This window comes from Hemitrygon akajei, chromosome 11 (assembly GCF_048418815.1).
Source record: "Hemitrygon akajei chromosome 11, sHemAka1.3, whole genome shotgun sequence".
Taxonomy (NCBI): domain Eukaryota; kingdom Metazoa; phylum Chordata; class Chondrichthyes; order Myliobatiformes; family Dasyatidae; genus Hemitrygon; species Hemitrygon akajei.
This window is the reverse complement of record NC_133134.1, coordinates 67,824,227-67,849,726: the sequence shown is the minus strand read 5'-3', so window position 1 is coordinate 67,849,726 and position 25,500 is coordinate 67,824,227. Positions and strand designations below refer to the sequence as shown.

The 25,500-nt window shown below is 41.9% G+C and overlaps 1 protein-coding gene across 1 annotated transcript in view; it reads right to left on the bottom strand.

Moving 5' to 3' along the window:
• iqce (IQ motif containing E) overlaps positions 1-6,513 on the bottom strand; it is a 112,963-nt gene extending 106,450 nt beyond the window's left edge. Inside the window, exons 1-4 of the mRNA XM_073061010.1 lie at positions 6,381-6,513; positions 5,285-5,332; positions 3,950-3,992; positions 2,393-2,539 (exon numbers count right to left, since the gene is read on the bottom strand). Coding sequence (XP_072917111.1) covers positions 2,393-2,539; positions 3,950-3,992; positions 5,285-5,332; positions 6,381-6,416 — 274 coding nt within the window. The 5' untranslated portion in view covers positions 6,417-6,513. The remainder of the gene's footprint in view (positions 1-2,392; positions 2,540-3,949; positions 3,993-5,284; positions 5,333-6,380) is intronic.
• Positions 6,514-25,500: the final 18,987 nt, after the last annotated feature.

The following is a 25,500-nucleotide window of genomic DNA, read 5'->3' as shown; positions in this document are numbered from 1 at the left end:
GATAACTATATGAAAGGAAAGCATTTACAGGGCAATGGTGAAAAGGGCAGAGGGACTCAATTAGCCAAAAGGTCTACTTCCACCTTGAGATCTTTAGCCATTTTTTTCTTTAAGCACAGTTGTCCTCAGAGCATGGACTATTCATTCAGAACCAAGGTCTAAAGGCATTACTCCAGGATTTTCTGAAAATATATTAAAACTAACTGTTTACATCTGTTTTACAAAGTGCAAAAATTCCATAATCCCCAGGTCTAAAAGCTGGACTCTTAGCTTCCTGTCTATTCTTGGCTGTAATTTTTTTCCAAGAATTAGTGTACCTAGGAGCTTCCCAAGTTCACAGTTTTAATGTTCAAAGTAGATTACATATATGTTGCTTGAGATTAATTTTCTTGCAGGCATTTGTAGAAAAAAATACAATGGAATTTACGAAAAACATAAAGAGACAGACCGACAAACAACCCATGTGCAAAAGAAGTCAAACTGCAGATAAAGGTAACACTGAGAACGAGTTGTATAGAGTCCTTGAAAGTAAATCTGCAGGTCAGAGTAGTGAAGAATGTAGTTATCCATGCCTGTTCAGGAGCCTATGGTTGTAGAGTAGCAACTGTTCCTGCAGCTGGTGATGCAGGACCTGAGGCTTCTGTACCTCCTGCCCAATGATAGTAGCGAGAGAGAACATGGCTTGGATAGTAGGGGTCTTTGATGGTGTATGCAGTTTTCTTGCACCAGTGTTCCATGTAAATATACTCAATTGTGGGGGAGGTTTTGCCTTGAACTGGGCTGTATCCACCACTTTCTGTAACCTTTTGTAATAATACTATGTGCTAGTTCTAGGACAGATCCTCTGATGTGATAACACCACAGAACTTAAAGATACTGACCCTCTCCACCTTCATTCTCCTAATGAGGACTGGCTCATGACCTCTGACTTCCACCTCATGTAGTCGATAATCAGCTCTTTGGTTCTGTTGACACTGAAGAGAGGTTACTGTTGTGGCCACCACTCAACCATACTTTCAATCTCCTTCTTATATGTTGATACATCACTACCTTTGATTCAGTCACCAACAGTGCAAACAAATATTGCATTGTAATCATACCTATTCATAAATATAAAGCGTGTAGAGCAGAGAGCTAAGTACACCACCCTATTGTGCACCTGTGCTGATGGTGAATATAGAGGAGATATTGCCAATCCAAATTGGCTGGGGTCCACTAGTGAGGAAATTCAGTATCCAGTTGCACAAGATGGTACCGAGGACCGGATCTTAGAATTTAATGTTGCATCAATATACCCTTCTCTAACAAGAGTTAAAAGTAAAAACTGGAAAGGAAGCCAGCATAAGGATGCTAATTTGAAGAAGCTTTCTAGCCTATGGGACTGCACATTATTTTTGAAAGGAAGATTTTAGTTTCAATGACAGCTAACCCCTCTGTTGTACATCAACATGTTTGTACCCAGTACATAAGCACTTTCTACAAAACATCATATTGCTTTGTCACAAAATCAACTATCTCCACCAGTAACATTTTATACACTGTCACACTTATGTCACCAGTACCACGCCCCTGGATCTGGTACTGGATTGCAGACTCAGTGCTAGAATTTCAGACATGCCCGACATTGAGAGCAGTCTACCAAGTTTTCACTTCTGCTCTTTCGCAGCAGCCAGCTTTCTTCTGCAACACTCTTGGTCACCAAGCAGGGAGAGGGCTTCTCAGTCAGCAAATTCTGAGATTATAGTAGTGCAATCACTTGAATCGAGTATTATGGTTTCCTAAGGGGGAAGTCTATTGGTGGATGACTTAATCCGGGATGTTAGGGTGAATTACCTCAAAGGGGAATGTCTGTTCATGAATTTGTTTAACATTGGGAGGCAGCCACCACAGTCCTTGATAGGTCAGGGTGAGTGTCCAGTGGTATGGAATGCAAGACGACAGGGGACCCTTCACTGCTGCAGCCTTCTTCCACATTCACTGCTGTTATCATCATCTTCTGCCAGCTCCACTGTTGAAATATTGGTTAGATTGCTTTTTGTTTGGAAGCTCTTCTTTGCCCTTACCGTCATGGGTGACCCTATCAGGAGATAGGGTCCAGATGCCATTGCTCTCAGGACCTCACAAGTCTCCCTACCATGACAAGGTAACAATCCTCACAGAAGTGTGAGATTTAATTACTGGACAATCCTTTTAAGGTTTGTGGGCTGGCCTAAAGCACTGCTTTTGTTGGCTGGATGTGAAAGATTGCACAACCAACATAAGTTACACAAAATTGCTAAATTTCTTTTTACATACAAAGTGCCTTATTAAATGGAAAATAGGAAAGGCCAGTTGAAAACGAGAAGTGGAAAAGAGTAAGAAAATTGGATGGATCTTTACTGTAGGCACTTACCAAACCCTTGTCTGAGTGATGCCACCCACAGCTCCCTGGGCACCTTGACTGACGGGTTTTCAATATGGATGGTTCCAGTGCCCTTCAATGACCTCCAAACTGCTGACTTTTTTGGATGTAGGTACGTGTTTGAAAGATATGGAGATTCTGAAAATACAATGAGATAAGATTTGTTCATCATGCCGGGATAAAAAATATAGGTATATGGATAAAAAATAACCTTAGCAGGTTAACCATCTGCAGATATAATCTGCGAGTCAGGGTGGTAATCTCATTTGATTCAGGATGACATTTGTAGTTCAAATCTTCAAAAGTTTGAACATAATGGTCTAGACTGGCACTCCCTTTGTAGCACTGAGGAAGATGGAAAACTAAACAGAAACTCTATCATCTCAATCAAGTAGAATTAAATGTTACGAATGAAGAGCTGGGGAGTTTTTTTTAATGTTGGTGAAATGTATTTCTTGGTTAACATTACTAAAGGGAATATACTTAGTAATCATCAGATTGAAGTTTATAGCACTCTGTAAAAATGGACCTCCAGATGTATTAAATTGTTGCAATGTATCTAGTATACTGATGTGCTGAAAAACACCTTGGGGTTCTCTGAAATTGTAAAAGGTGCGTTATAAATGTGACTCTTCATGTTATTTCAATTAAAATCAGAACAAACCACAAACAAGGAAACTCAGGCTATGTTTTGCAGATGCCAAGATTGTGAAACATATATAAGTTTTGTTGCCCAAATACATCCATGGAGAAACATTTTGCAGAATATCCAGTTTTATTTTCCACTGAAGTCAATAGAAAGTATTGTTGGTTAGATGTCTGCAGTGAGATGCTGATGATGTTCTATAGGTCAGTTGTTGAGAGCGCCCTCTTCTTTGTGGTGGCGTGTTGGGGAGGAAGCATTAAGAAGAAGGACGCCTCACGTCTTAATAAGCTGATAAGGAAGGCGGGCTCTGTCGTGGGCAAAGTACTGGAGAGTTTAACATCGGTAGCTGAGCGAAGGGCGCTGAGTAGGCTACGGTCAATTATGGAAAACCCTGAACATCCTCTTCATAGCACCATCCAGAGACAGAGAAGCAGTTTCAGCGACAGGTTACTGTCGATGCAATGCTCCTCAGACAGGATGAAGAGGTCAATACTCCCCAATGCCATTAGGCTTTACAATTCAACTGCCAGGACTTAAGAACTTTTTTTTTTAAAGCTATTATTAATGCTTTTTGAGTTAGTGATTTAGATGCATATCATATTATTACTGAGTTAAGTATTGTATGTAAGGAGTTTTTGCTACAACAAGTGTATGGGACATTGGAAAAAATGTTGAATTTCCCCATGGGGATGAATAAAGTATCTATCTATCTATCTATCTATCTATCTTCAAAATGAGTATTGAACCTGATTACATGAGCATCCTTTTGAATCAGTAGGTTAAAAAAAACATCCCCACTCCTCCCTCCCCCAACAACATCACAATTTACAAACAAACTTAATGATTTAGGCACAATTTGAACATAAACACAGTTGTGTTGCTGAACTCAAAATATTACTTACTTGAGGGCATGGGTGGTTTATTTGATTTCTTCTTTCTAGATTTCTAAAAGGAAAATTAGTTACGTCAGTACATTAATCTTTAAATATGACTTTGTTATTTGGTCAAGATAGTATTCTCAACTCCAAGTCAGGAGGCTGTAGATATAACTCCCAGACTGAAAGCTTGGCCTGAAATTCAGGTGCAGCACTGAAGGAGTATTGTAGTGTTGGGTGAGATGTTAAGCTAACATCCCATCAGTTCTCCAAGATATATGCAAAAATCATCCTTTAGCAATATTCAAAGATTGAGACTTTTATCTTGTATTATCCTCGCTGAAATTATAGACCACCAAAAATCAATAAAACTTAGCACCTGATCACTGATCAACTGTGAGAACTTGTGAGAACTGTGAGAAAGGGTGACTAAATGTAAATTATTTCAGAAAACTGTCAGAAAATTTTCCAGCAAGTTGCTGCAGCACATTTACGGCCAGCTCCTGAAACCAGCCAACTGCCCTCATCATGATCACATAATGCATCACCTGATGTGGGAGAAACACAAAAAGGTTCCATCCTATTCCATCTCACAAACATAGCGAATCTCTGGAACTCTCTGCCTTGGAAGCTGTGCCAGATTACTGACGTTACTTAAAGAGGAGGCAGATAAACTTTGGAAAGATCTGGCAATTGAGTTATGGGAAATTAATACAGAAAAGTAGTTGAGCACAGATTAGCTCTTATCAAACTGAAGAAGAGACAGGTGGTCTACCCCTAGTCTAATCTCACTTGGAATTTGTGTGTTAGAATACCATTAGATTTCATCTTGATCATGTGTTCATGAGACATAAGCACACCATCTCAGAATCCTGCATTTCAGATTTTATTCTGAATTTGTTGACCCATGAACACATTACTTATGATCTGTAACTTTGTAAAAACTGTCATCTGCAATGATAAAAACATTTTCCTTTTGTGTAACTGGAATTCAAAAACATGTGCAAGCATTGTCAAAGCAGGGGATTTCTAGCTGTACTTTTGAGTATTCGCAGTTAAACCCCAGAGCTGAGCTATTATGTGTTAGTATTTGTGGTTGTTGTTCAATACCGTGTCAATATTTATTGGTGGTCCCCAGGTATGTGGCAATATTTCCAGGCATTTTCAAGAAGTGGTGGTACACTTCTCGTAATGTATTTATGAGTGATCGCCAGGATGCTGGAGAGTGATTTTTGGGAGTGAGTTAATGACAGTAGCTGTTTGGCAATGTCTGTCGGCAGTGACTGGGTGTCAACTTTGGTGATCAAACAGCAGCAGAAAGAATGAATGTTATCAAATCACAAAACTTGCATACTGTATTACCTTTTCTACCTCAGAATCACATGTAATAATAGACAATCCATCCTCACCCTGAAACAGAAAGGTAATAAACACGTCACTGAACTCAGATTTAACTTCATGCAATTAAAATATAACTCACTCAGGTCTTCTCATAACACTCCATCACAGTTATTACAATTCCCTTTGAATCAGAGGGTTAAATCCAGTTCGGCAGCAGACAGATTCTTGAAAAGGGAATTGGGGAAAAGCCGAAGAGAAGCACACAACAGCAACAGAGGCCACAAGTTGTCATGTGGCAGGAAACTGAGGGTCAATAATAGCCAGGGAACAGCAGGGAGTTGGGGGGGGAGAATAAATCCAGAGAGAAGAAAGGACTAGAATATAAAAGTAAGTATGTGACGCTGAGGTTTTATAAAGCGCTGTTGAGGCCTCATTTGGATAATTGTGAGCAGGTTTGGATCCCTTACCTAAGAAAGGGTATGCTGACATTGGAGAGGATTTATAGGAGGTTCGAGGGAATGATTCTGGGAATGAGGAACTTTTGATGGCTCTCGACCTGTACTCACTGGAATTTACAAGAATGGGGGAGGGGGGATCTCATTGAAACCCATCGAATGTTGAAAGGCCTAGGTAGAATGGATGTGGAGAAGGTATTTCCTATGGTGGGGCAGTCTTGGGCCAGAGAGCGCAGCCTCAGAATAGAGGGGCGTTCATTTAGAACGGAGATGAGGAGGAATTTCTTTGGCCAGACTGTGGTGCATCTGTGGAAATTGTTGCCACAGGCACCTATGGAGGCCAAGTCACTGGGTATGCTTAAAACGGAGGCTGATAGTTTCTTGAAAGGTTACGGGGAGAAGGCAGGAGATTGGGGTTCAAAGGGAAAAGAGAGCAGCCATGATGAAATAGTGGAGCAGATTCGGTCAGACGAATGGCCTAATTCTGTTCCTGTCTCTTAGGGTAGGAGATGGGCGAGGAACACTTGGGAGAGGTAGCGGGCAGAGCGGAGACAGAAGAGTGGGAAAGCCGGAGGGAGGGAGGAGAGGGCGCAAACCCGGGCTGGGATGGCGTTTTGCTGCGCTTACAATCCACCGTTTCCCAGTTCCGCGCCACCTCTTACCCCCACATCCTCCTCGGTTCCGTCACTCAACGACATCTTTGTCCTCCGAAGCCTCTCGTTGCTCACGACCAGGCCTGTCCCCAACTCGGTGTTTGACGTCGGGACTATAGCAACCGGAGGAAGCCGTGCTCTGGCCGACAGACAACCTTCCCGGAGTTCTGAAGCCTGCCTGACTGGAAGGAAGGACTGATAGATCCCAAAGGAAACTACAGTGTCACCGTAACATTACAGCTGCGCGGATATACAAATATCAGAAGAGAAATTTTTTAAAAGTTACCTTAAAATTAGATGTACAAGATCAACAAATCAAAGATTACAAGATTTACAGGTTCATACTGATGGTAGAGCAAGAATTACTTATTCACATTGTCTAGATGAGAAGTGATGGTAGTATTGCACAGGGTGTCTGTGGTAACAAGGTGTGGTAAACAGAGGTTAATAACAGTCTCTCAGGAGGGAGTCATCACTCCTTGTAGGTTGGCTCATTATAAAGCCTAATGGCCGAGGGTAAGAATGACCTCACATAACGCTCTTTGGAGCAGTGCAGTTGTCTTAGTTTGTTATTAAAAGTGCTCCTCTGTTCAGCCAAGGTGGCACGCAGAGGCTGAGAAACATTGCCAGGATTTTCCATAGGGTCCTTTGTTCTACCACAGCCTCCAGTATGAACAGTTTGACTCCTATAACAGAGCCAGGCTTTCTAATCAATTTATTAAGCCTGTTGGCATCACCTGTATTGATGCCATTGCCCCAGCACACCACTGTATAGAAAATTGTACTGGCGACAACAGACTGTTCCAACATGTGAAGGAGAGGCCTGCATACTCCAAAGAACCTCAGTATCCTCAGGAAGTAGAGGTGACTTTGGCCCTTCTTACACTCAAGTTTGTCATCCAGGTGCACCCCACATCCACATCCTCACCATCAATAGTGGTAGGGAGGAATGTGGGCTCCCTGTGAGTGGTTCAATGTTTGACCTGAAAATATTAACTTCCTCTTTCCACTGATGAGGTGAATCAGAATCAGGTTTAATATCACTGACGTATGTCATGAAATTTGTTGTAAAATTCATTCTCTTAGAGAATTGAGTCTTTTGAACTATGTTTCTCAAACGTAGGGGAAGGCAGTCTGAATACTGTATTTTTAAGACATAATTTATCAGAATCAGATTTAATATCACTGGCATATGTCATGTAATTTGTTTTATCTGGAGTAGAGTAATTGGTTGTCAGACCGGTCCTTAATATAAGACCCTAAGCCATAGGAGCAGCATTAGGCCATTCAGTCCAACAAGTCTGCTCTGCCAGTTCATCATGGCTGATCCATTTCCCTCTCAACTCCATTCTCCTGCCTCAGTATTACATCTTTATTTCTAATTCTAGTCCACTCGAAATGAATGCTAACATCGTATTTGCCTTCCTCACCACTGACTTGAAATCAAGCTTGCATGCACCACTTGCACTGGCAGCTCATTCCACACTCACAAGCCTCCAGGTGAAGAAGTGTCCCCTCATCTTCCCCTTTATCTTTCACCTTTCACCCTCAACCCATGATCTCTAGTTGTAGTCCCACCTGGCCTCAGTGGAAAATGCCTGCTTGCATTTACCCAATCTATATCCCTCATACTTTCATATACCCCTATCAAATCTCCCCTCCTTTCTACGTTCTTCTACATTCCAAGGAATAAAGTTTTAATCTAATCAATCTTTCCTTTCACTCAGGTCCTCCAGACCCAGCAACATTCTTGTAAATTTTCTCTGTACTCTTTCAGCCTTATTTACGGTATATATTTCCTGAACACAATACTCCAGATAAGGCCTGACCAACATCTTACACAATTTCAACATAACATCTAATCTCCTGTACTCAGTACTTTGAATTATTAAAATACAAAATGGCAAAAGCTTGCTTTATGACGCTACCTACCCTATCTAGGACTTTCAATGAATTAAGGACCTGTAGTCCCAGATCCCTTTGTTCTACCACACTTCTCTGTGCCCTACTGCTCAGGGTGGAAGACCTACCCTGGTTTGTCTTACCAAAGTGAAACTCCTTGCACTTGCCTGCTTTGAATGCCATTTTCCAGCATATTTTTTCCAGCTGGTTCAGATCCTGCTGCAAGCTCTGATAGTCTTCCTTGCTGTCCACTACATCCCCCAATCTTGGTGTCATCCGTAAAGTTGCCAATCCAGTTAATTATATTATCATTCAGATCATTGATATAGATGACAAACAACAGCAGACCCAGCATCAATCCCTACAGTACTCCACAAGTCACAGACCTCTAGTCAGAGAGGCAACTCTCTGGCTGGTCCTACAAAATCAATGTCTAATCTAATTTACTTCCTCATCTTGAATTCTGAGCCACTGAAACTTCTTGACCAACCTCCCATGCAGGACCCTCTGATATGCCTTGCTAAAGTCCATGTAGACAACATCCACTGTCTTGTCTTCATTAACTTTCAGAATCAGAATCAGGTTTATTATCACCAGCATGTGACATGAAATTTGTTAACTTAGCAGCAGCAGTTCAATGCAATACATAATATAGAAGAAAAACAAAACAAAATAATAATAAATAAATAAATCAATAACAGTAACTTCCTCAAAATACCCTATAAGATTAGTTAGACATGACTTAATAACCCCTAATTTTAGGGCGCAGCTGGTCTGTAAGCTATGATTTTTAAAAAAACTCAGGCTGTAAAGCTCCATTTGAGTTATAACTCCATGATTATATTGTCGAATGGCTGTGGTTGGGGTCAAGTGAAGAGTACTCATTAAGATCAAACTTAAAATAATGAGTGAAGTTGAGAAATAAGAGTCATAAGGCGCTGCTGAGAAATGAAAAACCCAGCTGCAATCCAGAAGTCTTATCAAAGCTAGGAGAAAAGCTGTAGTGTCAGACAAAAGAATTTAACCATAAACTTGCTGAGTCATGGCAAAGTGAACAGTGAGCCAGTTAAAAACTAATCAAAAGGAATAATCAAAAGCTGAGGGAACTGTGTGGTGAAGAAAGTAAAATGCCTAGTGAACGAATCTCTTTGTTACCTGAGCGAGTGGCCTTTGAATGTATCCCTATCAAGATACGTACATGTCCTTGACTGTCTGAAGTTACAAGACAGTCTGAAACAGATTTGCTCCGTGCAGCAGCCACTTTCAGTGGGCGGTTCTGACAACTCAGTTGGCGGTGTTAAGACTTGTTACTGTCCACACTTATGTTGGAATGCAGCTAAGACTCTCTAGTCCCCAAAAACAGTGAAGCCTTGGGAACTCCAATGAACTGCAAAATAGATATAAAACTGACTCAACAGAGACATCTGGTGGCTTAAGTGGTGATGGCAGTGATGAGGTAATTGGGCTGACAGCCAAGTCACAACTTTCCCTAAAGCATGCAAGAATGAAAATGGAAATTATGTAAGAAGACAGGTGGCTTACCATCAATTACCAGAAACAGGGAAAAAATGACAAATTGGGCTATTTGTTCAAATACATTTCACATCCCAAAAAAGGAAGCTTGAAGACTTGGACTGAACTTCAATGAGTTAAGTATATATATAAATTGCATCCAAATTTTAGCTACCATGGTGTCTTCTCAACAAATAAGACAGTTGGCACATTGAGCTGAAGATGGTAAAGGAGAGGATAAACAGAACTTACCAGGTGGTTGGAATGTAATTAAGAAATGATTGGAATGATATTCCCCAACACAGATTGGAGAAAAGTGGTTGATTACAAACAAAATACTTCAGGATGTTTCTGAATATTAATATGAATTTTGAATATGTTCTCTGCCCAATGAAGCAGTGGAGGCTACCTTTGTAGATATACTTAAAACAAGGTTGGATAGATTTTTGCATAGTAGGGGCATTAAGGGTTATGGGGAAAAGGCAGGTAAGTGGAGATGAGTCCATGGCCAGATCAGCCATGATCCTATTGAATGGCGGAGCTGGCTCGATGAGCCAAATAGTCTACTCCTGCTCCTATTTCTTATGTTATTATGAAGACCACTATTGGATCAGCTGCTCAGGAGTTCAAGCAATAACTGAAGATAATATGGAAGAAATCACAATGGCTTTCTCAATTGACCTTCATGGATGGTTTGAAACCAGATGTCGCCAAAATGGTAAAACTAATAAAGGTAAATTGGAATTGAAACTTTGTTTCTTACAGTGATCTGGTGCGAACTGCCAAACAAGTGGAGTGAGATATCGAAGTCCAAACAAGATCAGTACTGTCTACACCTGTTAACCAACAGAACAAGTGGAACTGGAATTCACAGCAATATGTTAATTTACCAGTTGGAAATGAATGTGATGTACTTGTTTGGTCTATTATCTAACCTTCAAGAAACACAAAACAAAATTGGATAAGGCACAATTGCAACAAGAGGAAGTGATTTACTTGAGACAGAAAATTTCCCAAGGCAAACAAGAAATCACACAAGATCATGCAAAGGCAGTTATATCAGCAAAACCATCTTAAACAGTACAGCAACTTCGATTATTTCAGGGTTTATTCAACTACAATAGAGCATAGGCTGATTCATAGGGTAAAACTTCTCAACTCATCACTAGTCTGCTGAAAGGCAGCAATCACTCTGATGACCCTGTGACTCTTAATGAAGAGCAGATGTAAGTTTTTCAAGCTTTAAGATTGATATTAAGTACAGCACCTGCACTGGGAATCAGTGATACAGGAAAACCAGTCTGTTTCACAGCCGTAGGGGTGTATGTGTTGGAGGCCCTGCGAACTGGGCTTATTGAGGCATGGAAAGAAGGAGGAATTTTGCACCCCTGTCTGGCTGAGTGTAGACTGTCAACCATTTTAGCAAGCTTATTATAGTCCTTCACAGATGCATTAGTGGGGGGCTACGTGAATTTGATCGGGCATTTGCTTCATAAAGAGTTCTTTAAAAATAAAACAGGGATGGTGGATTTACCAGGCAAGACAGCATGTAGTTCATTAGCTCTGAAGGCCTGCATCCCACAGACTGGGCAAGGAGAGCACTCAGACTCTGACAGTCCAAAAGTCTGTAATAGATTTGTTTTCAGCGTGTTATATTTTTCATGTTCAGGTGGGTGTTCAAGCCAGGCTCACCAATCCAGTTGCTGAGGAAGTTCTGAGTGACACTACCACATAGTAATAGCTGTTGTCATCCATGGAGATTTTTCACAGTGCAAATTGGGCCTCGGCTTCTACAAATGAAATGGCAGAGATGTTTAGTGTTTAAGTGAAACCATAATGACTCCTTTATTGTCAGCCAAACATAAAGTGTGGTAAAAAAAATTTACATCATGTCATGCCATCAGACCAGCCTCCTAAGGTGAGCCCCATCTAAATGTCAATGGTTGTGCATATGGTTCCACCTATTACGTTACCCTACAATTACAACTGCTCTTACTTCTGCCCCCTGACACTCATGAACTTCTGGGATACTACTAGTGTCTTCCACAAAGAAGACTAATATATAATACATATTCAATTCATCCACAATTTCCTTGTCCCCTTTTACTACCACTCCAGTGCCATTTTCTACTCTCATCTCTTTTTCACTCTTTATATATCTAAAGAAACTTTTGGTATCCTTTTTTATATTATTGACTAGCTTACTGAGGTAGAAAGATTCTTGATATGAAAAGGCTATTATGCTAGATGGAAATTTGGAATAGAGGTGTCAATCAAATCTCTATCAAATCTCCCCTCGTTCTCTTATGCTCCAGGGAACAGTCCTAACCTGTTCACCCTTTCCCTATAACTCAGCTCCTCAATTTCCAGCAACATCCTTGTAAGCTTCCTCTGTACTCTTTAAATCTTATCGATATTTTTCCTGTAGGCAGGTGACAAGAACTGCACACAATACTCCAAATTAGGCCTCACCAACATCTTATACAATTTCACTACAACATCCCAATTCCACTATTCAGTAATTTGATTTATGAAGTCCAATGCACAAAATCACTCTTTATGACCCTGTCTACCTGTGACACCATCTTTAAGGAATTATGGATCTATATTCCCAGATCCCTGTGTTCTACTGCACTCCTCAGTGCCCTACCATTCGCTGTGTAAGTCCTACCTTGGGTTATCCTCCCAAAGTGCAACAACTCACAGTTGTCTGCATTAAATTCCATCTGCCATTTTTTCCAGTAAGTCCAGATCCCATTGCACGTTTTGAAAGACTTCTTTACTGTCCCCCAATCTTGGTGTCATTGGCAAATTTGCTCATCCAGTTTACAACATTATCATACAGATCGTTGATATGCTGTAGGTGACAAACAACAACAGACCCAGCCAATCTTTCCTCTAATTTGTAATGACCAGTGTGTGCAAAAATCTTGAGCTGTGCATTTTTTTATCCAGTGATTACAACCTGTGTGCACTGAATTTTATATATAGAGGTATTCATTTTAGCAGCTAGCAAAACACTGTCAATAAGAACTTTGACCTCCACTGGATTTGACAGTTTTTACTCTCATTCATCTGTACTCTCATACTCTGTACATAGTGAGTAATGAAGGATTTTTTTGCCAGAGCTTTTGCACGTCGTCCTCATGTGATTTGCTTGCTAAATGACACTTTAAAAAGTCAAGTTTCCAAATATCACTCCACGTTCCCACTTGTGAATTTCCAGCAACTTTTGCATTGCTACAAAACATGCAGGAAACACCAGTTTTTGAATTGTACATAATTTTTATTTGTAGCTTCATGTTCTTGAACTCGTGAGCTTTCCATGTACAGTTTCTACTGTTTCATTAAGCCATTCCACTTTAAATGCACTAGCAGTTCTTTTGCGCTTCGCACCCTTTGCTTCTTTGGAATTCAGTAGATTGAGCAATAATTTCTTCAATAAAAACAGTATAAATAAGCCAGTCCTAAAACCTGCTGACAACTCATCACAAACTCCATTTTGTCAACACCATTCGCATCAGAAACAGGATTGTGTATGATGCCAGCGAGGTAGAGGGTGACAACCTTAAATTAAATAAACAGTTTAAATTACTCTGTGTGCTAGTAGCAAAAGATATGTGCATGTGCACACCTTAGGAGGAACATTGGACCCAGCATTGATCACTGAAACACAGCACTTATCTCCGGCCTCCCATCAGAGAGGCAACCATCTACTATCACTCTCTGGCTTCTCCCATGAAACCAATCTTGACCAGCCTCCTATGCGGGACCTTGTCAAAAGCTTTGCTAAAGTCTAACATCTACTGCCTTTCCTACATTAATTTTCCAGATCACTTCCTCAATAAACTCTATAAGACTGGTTAGACACGATGTATCATGCACATAGCCATGTTGACTATCGTTAATCAGGGCTTGTCTATCCAAATATTTATATCTCCGGTCCCTTAGAATACCTTCCAATAACTTACCCACTACAGACATCAGGCATACCAGTGTATAATTTCCCTGCTTATCTTAAAGCCTTTCTTGAACAACAGAACAACATTAGTTATCCTCCAGTCCTCTGTGTGGGAGGGATCTCCTCTACCAATTAATCCCCCATCATTACTGCTCACCTCTTTTCCCTCTTTCTCTTCTGAGTCACAAAGCCAGACTCAGTGCCAGAGACATGACTATTGCGGCTTTCCTCTGCTAGGTCATTACTCCCAACAGTATCCAAAGTGGTATACATTTAATTGAAGGAAACAGCCACAGGCATACTCTGCACTCCTGGTGCTCACTCAGTTACCTCTGTCCTGCTCCTTAGGTGTAACTACCTCCCTGTGCCTCCTGTAATTCAACCTTCTGGCTCTGGAATGATCCAGTTCCAGTTCCCTAATGCAATCTGTAAGAAGCTACATCTGGATGCTCAGAGCAGGTGCAGTCATCAGGGATTCTGGAGGTCTGTCTTCCCATAGCCTGGAAGAGGAGCGTTCCATTGTCCTGCCTGGTATTCCCGCTGCTCTAATTGCACAATAAGAAAGAAGAAAAACTTCCAGAATCTCACCTTAGCCTCCATCTCTGCTTACCGAAACCTCTTGTGCCAAAGCCTCAAACTCCCCATTCTAACACTGACCCACTCACACTATGGCTGCTCCCCTAAAACCTTGCCAAATGCTTAATCACCCAGCAATCTCAAGCCCACCGAATGTCTCAAGTGTCCCTGCTCACTCTTTCAAAACCTCATGCTCACAAGGCACAAGTCAACAACTCATGATCTCAAGCTGGATGAATATCCCAACCGACATCACTCGGTCTTTCAAAACTTGTGTTCACAATCCACAAGCATAGTCATAGTGGAGAGCAGGCTGAACAGCCCGAATAACCTATGCTTGCTCCTAATTTGTAAATTTGTTTTGAATACGTCTTAGAGTTCAGCAAAACTGCTTGGGTGTTTACAAAATGGTGACCTCAGAGGTTAATGACTTATCCACATTATGAAGGAAATGTTTTCAAATAACACCCAAAGCTTAACCCAACAAAACTAGGCTGTGCTTCTTGAAAATATATGTACTCAATGGTGGAGAGGGCTTTGGCTGTGCTTGACTGAGTTGTATCGACCAATTTCTGTAACCTGTTCTGTTCCTAAGCATTGGTGTTTCCAATACGGGCTGCAATGCAACAGTTAGGATGCTCTCCACTGTGGATCTATAGAAGTTTGTCAAAGATGTTTGGTGATGTGCTGAATCTAGGGAAACTTCTTAGAAACTAGAAGTACTTGTGTGCGTACTTTGTGATGATACCTGTGTGCTGGTCCCAAGACATATCCTCTAATATGTTAATGTCAAAGAGTTTAAAGCCACTAACACTAGAGTTGTAGAGTCACAAAGCGCACCAGAAACTGACCCTTTGTCTTATCTAGTCCATGCCAAACTTGTCATTCTGCTTAGTGCCATCAATGCACACCTGGACCATAGTGCCCATGCCCTTCCCATTGATGTACATATGCAAACTTCTCTTAGATAATGCAATTGAACCCGCGTCCACCACTTCTATGGCAGCTTTTTCCATACTTACACCACCTTCTGAGTGGAGAAATTCCCTTTCAGGTTCCCCCTAAACATTTCACCTTTTCCCTTTAACCCATGACCTCCAGTTTTTAATCTCACGCAACTTCAGTGGAAGAAGCCTGCTTGCATTTACCCTATCTATACCCCCTCATAATTCAAATCTCCCTTCATTCCCCTACTTCAATGAAATAAAGTCCTAACCTATTCAAACGTTCCCTATAACTCAGGTCCTGAAGTCCCAGCAACATCCTTGTAAATTTTCTCTGTACTCTTTTAATATCATTGATATCCTTCCTGTAGGTAGATGTTCAGAACAGGTCCAGCACCAATCCCTCAGCAGGCAGAGAGGCAACCTTCTACTGCCACTCTCTGGCACTTCTTGCCAAGTCAATGTTGAATCCAATTTACTACTTTATCCAGAATACAAATCAACTGAATTTTCTGGACCAGGCTCCCATGTGGGACTTTGTCAAAAGCCTTGTTAAAGTCAACATAGAAAATGTCCACTGTGTTGCTTTTATCAACTTTCCTGGTAACCTTCTCAAAAACTCCGTAAGTTTGGTTAGACAAGACCAACCATGCACAAAGCATCCACTATCCCTGTCCCTCCAAATACTTACACATTTATATACCTACATGTTAATGTAAATATCTGATCAGCCAATCATGTGGCAGCAACACAATGCATAAAAGCATGCAGACATAGTCAAGAGATTCAGTTGTTGTTCAGACCAAACATCAGAATGGGAAGAAATGTGATCTAAGTGATTTTGACCATGGGGTGATTGTTGGTGTCAGACAGGGTGATTTGACTATCTCAGTAACTGCAGATCTCCTGGGATTTTCACACACAACGTCTCTAGAGTTTACAGAGAATTTTGTGAAAAACAAAACACATCCAGGGAGCAGCAGTTCTGTGGGTTCAAATGCCTTGTTAATGAGAGAGGCCAGGGAGGAGAATGGCCAGACTGTGTCAAGCCGACAGGAACATACACAGAACATAGAATAGTACAGCACAGTACAGGCCCTTTGGCCCACAATGTTGTGCTAACCCTTAAACCCTGCCAGTGACAGTAACTCAAATAACCATGCATTACAACAGTGTTGTACAAAAGAGCATCTCTGAATGCACACAGCATTGAACCTTGATGTGAATGGGCTACAGAAGTAGAAGACATGAACAAACATTCAGTGGCAACTTTATTAGGTAGAGGAGATACCTGTCTCTTCCGAGAATTTACCCACGACTAACATCAGGCTCATTGGCCTATAATGTTCTGGCTTATTCTTAGAGCTTTCTGAACAACAGAACGACATTAGCTGTCCTCCAGTACCTCGCCTGCAGCTAAGGACTTAGCCAGAGCCCCTGCAGTTTCTGCACTGGCCTCCCACAAGGTCTGAGGGGATACCTTGTCAGACCCTGTAGGCCCATCCACCCTAACTTGCCTCAAGCTCCTCCTCTTCTGTAATCTGGATTCTGTCCATGACCTCAGTGCTATTTGTTGACCCTCTCCACCTCTGTTTTCCTGGATAAAGACTAGCTCCAGCCTCTTCCTCCTGTAGTCTGTAATCAGCTCTTTGGTTTTGCTGACAGTGAGTGAGAGGTTGTTGTTGTGGCACCACTCAGCCAGATTTTCAATTTCCCTCCTGTATGCTGATTCATCGCCACTTTTGATTTGGCCAGCAACAGTGGCGTCGTCAGCAAATTCTAACGCAGCTTTGGAGCTGTACTTAGCCACAAGTATAAAATGAGTAGAACATGAGACTAAGCATACAGTCCTCTGGTGCACCTGTACTGTACTGCCAGTACTGGGTCCATTGTCATTTACGACTTGATAATTCAATTCTTCATCCAAAAGTCCTTAAATGTTGTGAGAGTACCTGTTTTTACCACCATTTATGCAGTACATTCCAGATTCCAGCCACCCTCTGGGTGAAAAAGTTCCTCCTTAGATTTCCTCTAAGCTCTTTATCTTTGACTCTAATATTAAGCATCTTGAAAACTTTCCTAAATTTTGTTTACCTCTATTTGATTCCTGTCTCAGCCTCCGTAACTCCAAGGAAAATGAACACAACTCATCCAGTCGCTCCTCATAATTGTAATGCTCCGTCGCAGGCAACATCCAGATGGATCTTCTCTGCACCCCCCACAATACAATCACATTCTTCTGTAGTGCGTAGACCAGAATTACAAACAATACTCCAGCTGTGGCCTAACCGATTAAATGACAGAATAAATAAACTAGTACTGACTACAAATGTGGTGCTCTGGCAAATACAACACCTGTACTGGTAATCGTAAACTCAGCAATCTAGTATTGTGAATGGGTCACGGGCAGCAGGTGGTACTAGTATAACTGACCCCTAGATAAATGATGCACAGACATCAGTGTCAGGGGTGCTTTCCTTGGCGATCAATATTTGGAAACATCACCTGACCACAGATAGCTTGGTAATGTGATTCTATGGATTCATTTAATATCGGGGAATGTATACAGTATACAACCTGAAATTCTTACTCTTCACAGACGTCCACGAAACAGAAAAACATGGAACCCCAAAGCCCCCTCCCCCTCCCGCACACGAGCAGCAACAAAGCATCAGCACTCCCACTCCCCCAATTTATTCCCACAAATAGCATGGTAATGTGATTCTATGGATTTATTTAATATCAGGGAATGTATACAGTATACAACCTGAAACTCTTACTCTTCACAGACATCCACAAAACAGAAAAACGTAGAACCCCAAAGCCCCCTCCCCCTCCCGCACACGAGGCAGAAAGCATCAGCCCCCACCCCTCCACCACCTACCATGCAAGCAGTAGAAAAGCCCACAAAGATAACAAGATCTAGAGTCTATTAAAAACCATTGTTCATCCCACAGTCTCAATCAGTCTCTCTCTCACACACACACACACACACACACACACACACACACACACACACACACACACACACACACACACACACACACACACACACACACACACACACACACACACACACACACAGTGAAGCACAGCAGTTTGAATGCAGCTGTAAATCATGGATGCTGACAGGATCCCAGCCACCTTGAAAAGGAAAGAAGAGATATTAAAGAGATGAATTTAAGCTGTTTCACAGATAACTCAAAGAGGTCACCCTCTGGCGCATTCTTTAGCTCCTTTAGATTAATTAGAAAAGCAACAAATTTGCATCAAATTTGATCCTACCTTGCTTATTTATTTATTCATTCATTCATTCATTTATACTTAGAGATACTGAGAGAATCAGGTCCTTCTGGACCTATGAGACACTCTGCTCAGTAACCCACCTATCTAACCCTAACCTAATCATAGGACAATTTACAACAACCAGTTGACCTACTAACTGCTCTTTGGAATGTGGGAGGAAACGGGAGCGCCCAGAGGAACTCCACACACTTATGGAAAGAATGTACAAACTTTCTTAAAGAGGACACTGGTAATGAACTCCAAACTCTGACACCCCACGCTGTAATAGTGTTGTGCTAACCGCTAAGCTACTATGGTGCCCTGACTATTCACCTAATGCTCAAGCTACTCCAGCTAAATGGGAAGTGGCTTAAAAGCTACTGTCTGAAACTTGTAGCCTAGCAGAGTAATAAACTAGAGGAGAGATAACACAATGGTTTGGACAGTTGTGTACTTATCAAAAATGTAATCACTGATAACAACCCAGTCATATCTACTTTTAATTATGGCAAAATCAAAAATAAGGCTACTAGGTGGAGGCTTAACTCCACCCTTCTAAAAAACGATGAATTTCTAACACAACTGAAAACAAAACTGACAGAATTTATAAATTTAAATAAAAATATTGTCTCAGATGTGACAGTGGTTTGGGCCTCCATCAAGGGTTTCTTAGGAAATAACGCCATATGGTTCAGTTCCCATCTACATAAAAGCCGGATTCAAAAGATTTCCACCCTAGAAGAACAATGTAAGGTTTTGGAGAATGATCTCAAAAAGAGATACACCATAACAAAAGAAAATGAACTTAAAAAAAACAAGCAGCATTAAATGATTTATTAAGAAGCAGGGCAGAATATATGATCCATATAACCAAACATATTATGCAGAAGGCAGCAGACTGAGCTATCTTTTGGCACCAACACTCAAACAACAGGAAGCTAAAAGGTCTATACCAGCGATTAGATGTGCTAAACATGGAGTAGTATCTTCAACAGAGGAAATAAATGAGACAAGTTGAATTTCCCCATGGGGATGAATAAAGTATCTATCTATCTATCTATCTATCATTCAAGAATTACTTTAAAGAACCTTATACAAGTGGCTCAGTTCCTTCTGAGAATGACTTCATCGATTTTTTTTAGTGGATTAGATCTCCCTACGTTGTCATTAGAGGACACAAAAACTCTAGACTCTCCTATTACACTGGATGAGCAGTCAAAGCTACAAATAAGGGCTGTACGCCAGGCACAGATGGCATACCTGTGGAACTTTACTTAGCACTTTGGGATATTCTTGGACCAGTATGGTTAGAAACTGATGCACCATCAATAACTCTCGGAGGCAGGAGGTGAACAATAGGCTTTTATTAGCAGCAAAAAAGGGAGCCCACTACATCTCGGAGACTAAGGGAGGAGCAGTGCCCCAATCGCCTTTATACCGGGGTCTGTGGGAGGAGCCACAGGAGCAGTCAGCAGAGGGGCGTGTCCAAACAGGTATACATAGTTTACCACAGTAACATTAAATTATGCCATTGGAAATGGCGCTTTCCATAGAGATCTAAACACAGCCCTGATCACAGACATACAGCCCTGTAAGGACCCCTTGGAGTTTGCCAATCACCATCCAATCTCCTTGATAAGTGCCGACCTCAAGATATTTTCCAAAGTCTTAGCCAGTAGACTCGAGACAGTAGTTGGGGACGTCTCACATCTGATAATATTCGCCGGCTCTTACACATACTGAGTGCAACACATAAAATCCTGCCTGCCTGTGGCCTGCTATTTCTAGATGCTGAAAAAGCGTTTGATTGCCCTGAATGGCCATATCTTTGGAGAGTTCTAAAATAATTTAAGTTCGGCGATAAATTTATCAATATGATTCAAAAACCGTATGCTAATCCTTCAGCCCAGGTATGTGTGGGAGGAAGTTTGACATAGGATGGGGCACACAACAAGGGGACCCTCTGTCTCCTTTAATTTTTACTATATCTATTGAACTGCTTGCACATTTAATTAGAAACTCTCCTCAGATCTCCCCTATTACAATAGGTACAACATCACATACGATATCACTTTTACGCAGACGACACATTAGTTTATATGGCAAATGTTCAACAAACATTGTTTTAAAAACACTGGAGCGATTTGGATTTCTTTCAGGATACAAAGTTAATCTGTCAAAATCAGCACTGATGCTGATTAATACAGATAAAGTGTCTGTCCCTCCTCAGGTTAATGTTACAAATGAGGTCCTCTACTTGGGTATTAAAGTTAATACTTCCCTATCGTCTGTGGCTAAAACAAATTACGCTTTAATTTTGAAAAAATTAGAAGATATTAATAGATGGAAACACCTGCCAGCATCAGTCCCAGCCCATATATCGGTCATTAAAATGAACATCTTACCCCGCATTAATTTTATCAGCTCAATGATCCCACTCGCGCCTCCAGCAGGATATTAGCAAAAACTGGACTCCTTACTATGATGCTATGTTTGGAACAGTAAACGACCCAATATAAAGTGGTCATATCTACAATTCAGAAAGTTGGAAGGGGGATTGGCATGTCCAAATTTTAAACTGTATCACTGGGCATTTGTATTAAAAAGGCTTAGCTTTTGGATGGAGGAGGATAAAGTTTCATCATGGAAAAATATAGAACAAGAGCACCAATAAGGTTGAAAGACTTTCTCCTTATAGGTATGTCTACCAAAAAATGTAATTTGTATTATGGTCCAATTTTAACCCATATGCTACAAGTGTTTAGAGCAGCAGAAAAATTCCTAAAATTTAAAACAATAGGGTGCAAATCATCTCCTGTCATGGTCCGGATCAGGTTCCCTTTAAATTTATCTAGGTTGTGTTATAATCTGGACCATTGACTCTTTGTTCCCCTTTAATTCCCTGTTTCCTGTGTCCCTCAAGCTTGGTGAGTAAGGCAATCTACTCTCGACCGAACCGGCAGTTTATAAACCCCCGGCTTCAGCTGTTCAGCGTGGGAGCATTAGCAAAGTTACCGTAGCTACTGCGAGCCAAAGTCATGTAGCCAGAGCAAGCCAAGATTCCTCCAGCAACAAGTGCCAGCAATTCGCCTTCCCTTGCCAGAGTGGGTCCGGGCAAGGTTAACCCGCCAGGGGTGAGTTAAGAGCTCCCACAGCTTTGTGGTAAACTATGTATACCTGTCTGGACACGCCCCTCTGCTGACTGCTCCTGTGGCTCCTCCCACAGACCCCTGTATAAAGGCGATTGGAGGCACTGCTCCCCTCTCAGTCTCCGAGATGCTGTGCTCCGTTTTGCTGCTAATAAAAGCATATTGTTCGCCTCCCGTCTCCAAGAGTTATTCATGGTGCATCAAGCTTGGAACAAACTTGGGTCCAGTGATAATACCGTCCATTGTCTCGTCGTCTTGTATCCAGTTCAGTAGGCAGGCCTTTTGCCGCTACTCGTATGGACTGGCGTTGTGTGGTCTCCGTATCCATGTCCTGTCTAAAGAGGGGTCCCGGCCCTGTACCCTAGAAGGGTCCTGACCCGGTGTTAAAGAGTCCCGGCTCCATGCCTGGTGTCTTAAGGTGGAGTCCTGGCTCAGTGTTTCATGTCCTGTGTTTGAGTATCAAGTCCTGGCTGCTGTGTTCCAAGTCCAAGGTCTGTGTCCTGTGCTCTGATCCCCGATCTCCAGGTCCTGGCCCCCCAGACCCTGAGTCCCAGCCTAGTCCCGGGCCTGAGCCCTTGTTCATTGTACCTATTCCCATTTCCTCTTTGCCCTCCTTGATTTCCCTGTTCTATCCTTATGTCACGGTTCTCCTTGTAAAGAGTAATAAACTCTATTTTATTTAACCTTAGAAAAATGTGTTTGTGTCCTGCTTTTGGGTCCTCCTTGACCACCCTTGCGCCCCCACTTTGTAACATCATTATGGAACAATAATCATCATCTATCAGGGGGTGGGGGAACCATTCACTAACAGAACTTGGGAGGATAAAGGTATTACTACTCTTCAAGATATTAATGGGGCAAGTACTATCCTTAGCTTTCAAGAACTAGTATCTTGATATAATATTGATAAACACTTTCTTCTACTTTAGAGTAAGATCAGCTTGTAAAGCCTATGGGGTTCTGTGGGGGTTAGATTTAAAGGACCATCCCATTTTAAGTTGGATACAGAGTGCTCCAAGACAGATAGTTTTATATATCTATGATGAAGTAAACTCCCAGAATTATATGCCCACATCAGGAATGAAAGCCTGGGATAGGGACATATCTGAATTGGGACAAGACTTAGACTAGGACGCGATTTGGGATAATGCTGCCGGTGCTTCGAAAAACCCAAATCATCGCTATACTAACTCAAAATTTTGTCGTAGAGTGTATTTAACACTGAGAATTAGACATCAAATAGGACTGGTTCCTGACCCATATTTCTCATTTTGCTCCCATGGAACTGTTGGCTCTTTTATACATGTTGTATGGGAATGTCCAGGGGTTTTTGGTTTGTTGGGGAAGACTATCAGTACTCTTACATAACTAATGGGGGTACAATTACCAATGGACCCCGCTGTACATCTTCTAAATGATGACTCCCACCTTTCCCTTATGGGGAAAAAAACCGCAAAATCTGGCTGGCAGGCCTGAATGCAGCTAAGAAGATTGTAGTCCAGCGTTGGAAACCTCCCCATGATATTTCAAGTACTCACTGGCTTTGGAGCTTTTTGGACATTTCTTACCTGGAACTATCATCAGCAAGAATAAATGATGCATGACCAAACACAATCTTAATGTGGACAAATTTGATATCTAACTTAAAAGATCTGTTAAAATAGGAATGCTCTGTCTGTGTATGCACTACTATTCAGTTGGTTGGTGGAGGGGAGAGGGATGGGGGGAAGACGGGGTGAGGATGAGGGGTGGAGGGGGGATGGTGATGAGGGTTGGGGGTGGCTGGGTTAAACAGTCAAAATGTAATTAGCAACTGGTTGTATTGAATGTAACTTGTTGGTGTTGCAATAAAAAATAGTTATTAAAAAAAGTTATCACTGATCTAGTGACAGCACTCCTTGGCTTCTCTCTCCTTTGGAGGTAATGGTTTTCATTATGATAACTGACAGTCTACCTTAGGCACAACTGGATGATGGTGGACTGTCCACAATATACATGTGGAGAAGAAATTCTGGTAATCCACTAGACTGTGAACAATTGCCCTATCCTAACAACCACAAAGGGACTACTGGCATCAAAGTGTGACCAGAAACCATTAAAATGCTGCCAGAATTCTGAACAACTGGTGAGCATCACTCTCTGTGAATTAATCAATTTCTTGGATTAATCCACCTGCCAAGAAATGGGCAGAAAATTCAGAAATCAGAGGTGCAAAGGGAGTTGTAGGATTTCCTAAAGGTTACCTTGCAGGATGAGTCAGGGTAAACATTCATTTCAAGAGGACTTGAATATAAAAACAAGGATGTAATGCTGAGGCTGCACTGGGAGTATTGTGAGCAGTTTTGGACCCCTTATCTAAGAAAGGAGGTATTGGCATTGGAGAGGGTCCAGATGAGGTTTGCAAGAATTATCCCGGGAATTAAAAGGATCATTTAATGGCTCTGGGCCTGTAATCACTGGATTTGAGAAGAATGAAGGGGATCTCATTGAAACCTATTGCATATTGAGAGGCCTAGATAGAATGGATGTGGAAAGGATGTTTATTATAATAGGTTTCAATTATAGTAGGGGAGTCTAGGACCAGAGAGCATAGCCTCAGAATAGAAAGATGTCCCTTTAGAACTGAGATAAACCATGTATATCGGTCTGGACACGCCCGTCTGCTGACTGCTCCAGTGGCTCCTCCCACAGACCCCTGGATAAAGGCGACTGTGTCACTGCTCCTCCCACAGTCCAGGGCAGTCATCCGGCATGGACCTGCTCCGTTTTACTGCTAATGAAAGCCTTTCAGTATTTACTCTACTTCCAGTCTTTTGGAGTTATTGATAGTGCATCAAGAACAGAGATGAGAAGGACAAACACGAGGAAATCTGCAGATGCTGGAAATTCAAGCAACACACACAAAATGCTGGTGGAACGCAGCAGGCCAGGCAGCATCTATAAGCAGAAGCACTGTTGATGTTTCGGGCCGAGACCCTTCGTCAGGACTAACTGAAAGAAAAGATAGTAAGAGATTTGAAAGTAGGAGGGGGAAGGGAAATGCGAAGTGATAGGAGAAGACCGGAGGGGGTGGGGTGAAGCTGAGAGCCAGAAAGGTGATTGGCAAAAGGGATACCGAGCTGGAGAAGGGAAAGGATCATGGGACGGGAGGCCCAGGGAGAAAGAAAGGGGGAGGGGAGCACCAGAGGGAGATGGAGAAGAAGGGAAGCCCCTCCCTCTGGTGCTCCCCTCCCCCTTTCTTTCTCTGTAAGCCTCCCGTCCCATGATCCTTTCCCTTCTCTAGCTCCGTATCCCTTTTGCCAATCACCTGTCTGGCTCTCAGCTTCACCCCACCCCCTCCGGTCTTCTCCTATCACTTCGCATTTCCCTTCCCCCTCCTACTTTCAAATCTCTTACTATCTTTCCTTTCAGTTAGTCCTGACGAAGGGTCTCGGCCCAAAACGTCGACAGCGCTTCTCCCTATAGATGCAGAGATGAGAAGGAACTTCTTTAGCCAAAAGGTGGTGAACTTATGGGATTCGTTGCCACAGACAACTGTGGAGGCAAAGTCATTGAGTGTATTTAAAATGGATGTTAATAGGTTCTTGATTAATAAGGGTGTCAAAGGTTATGAGGGAAAAGGCAGGAGAATGGTTTAGGAGGGGTAATAAACCTTCCGCATGGAAGGTTAGTTAGGAAGGTTCAATTGTTAGGTATTAATATTGAAGTAGTAAAATGGATTCAACAATGGCTGGATGGGAGATGCTAGGGGGTAGAGGTGGATAACTGTTTGTCAGGTTGGAGGCCAGTGACTAGTGGTG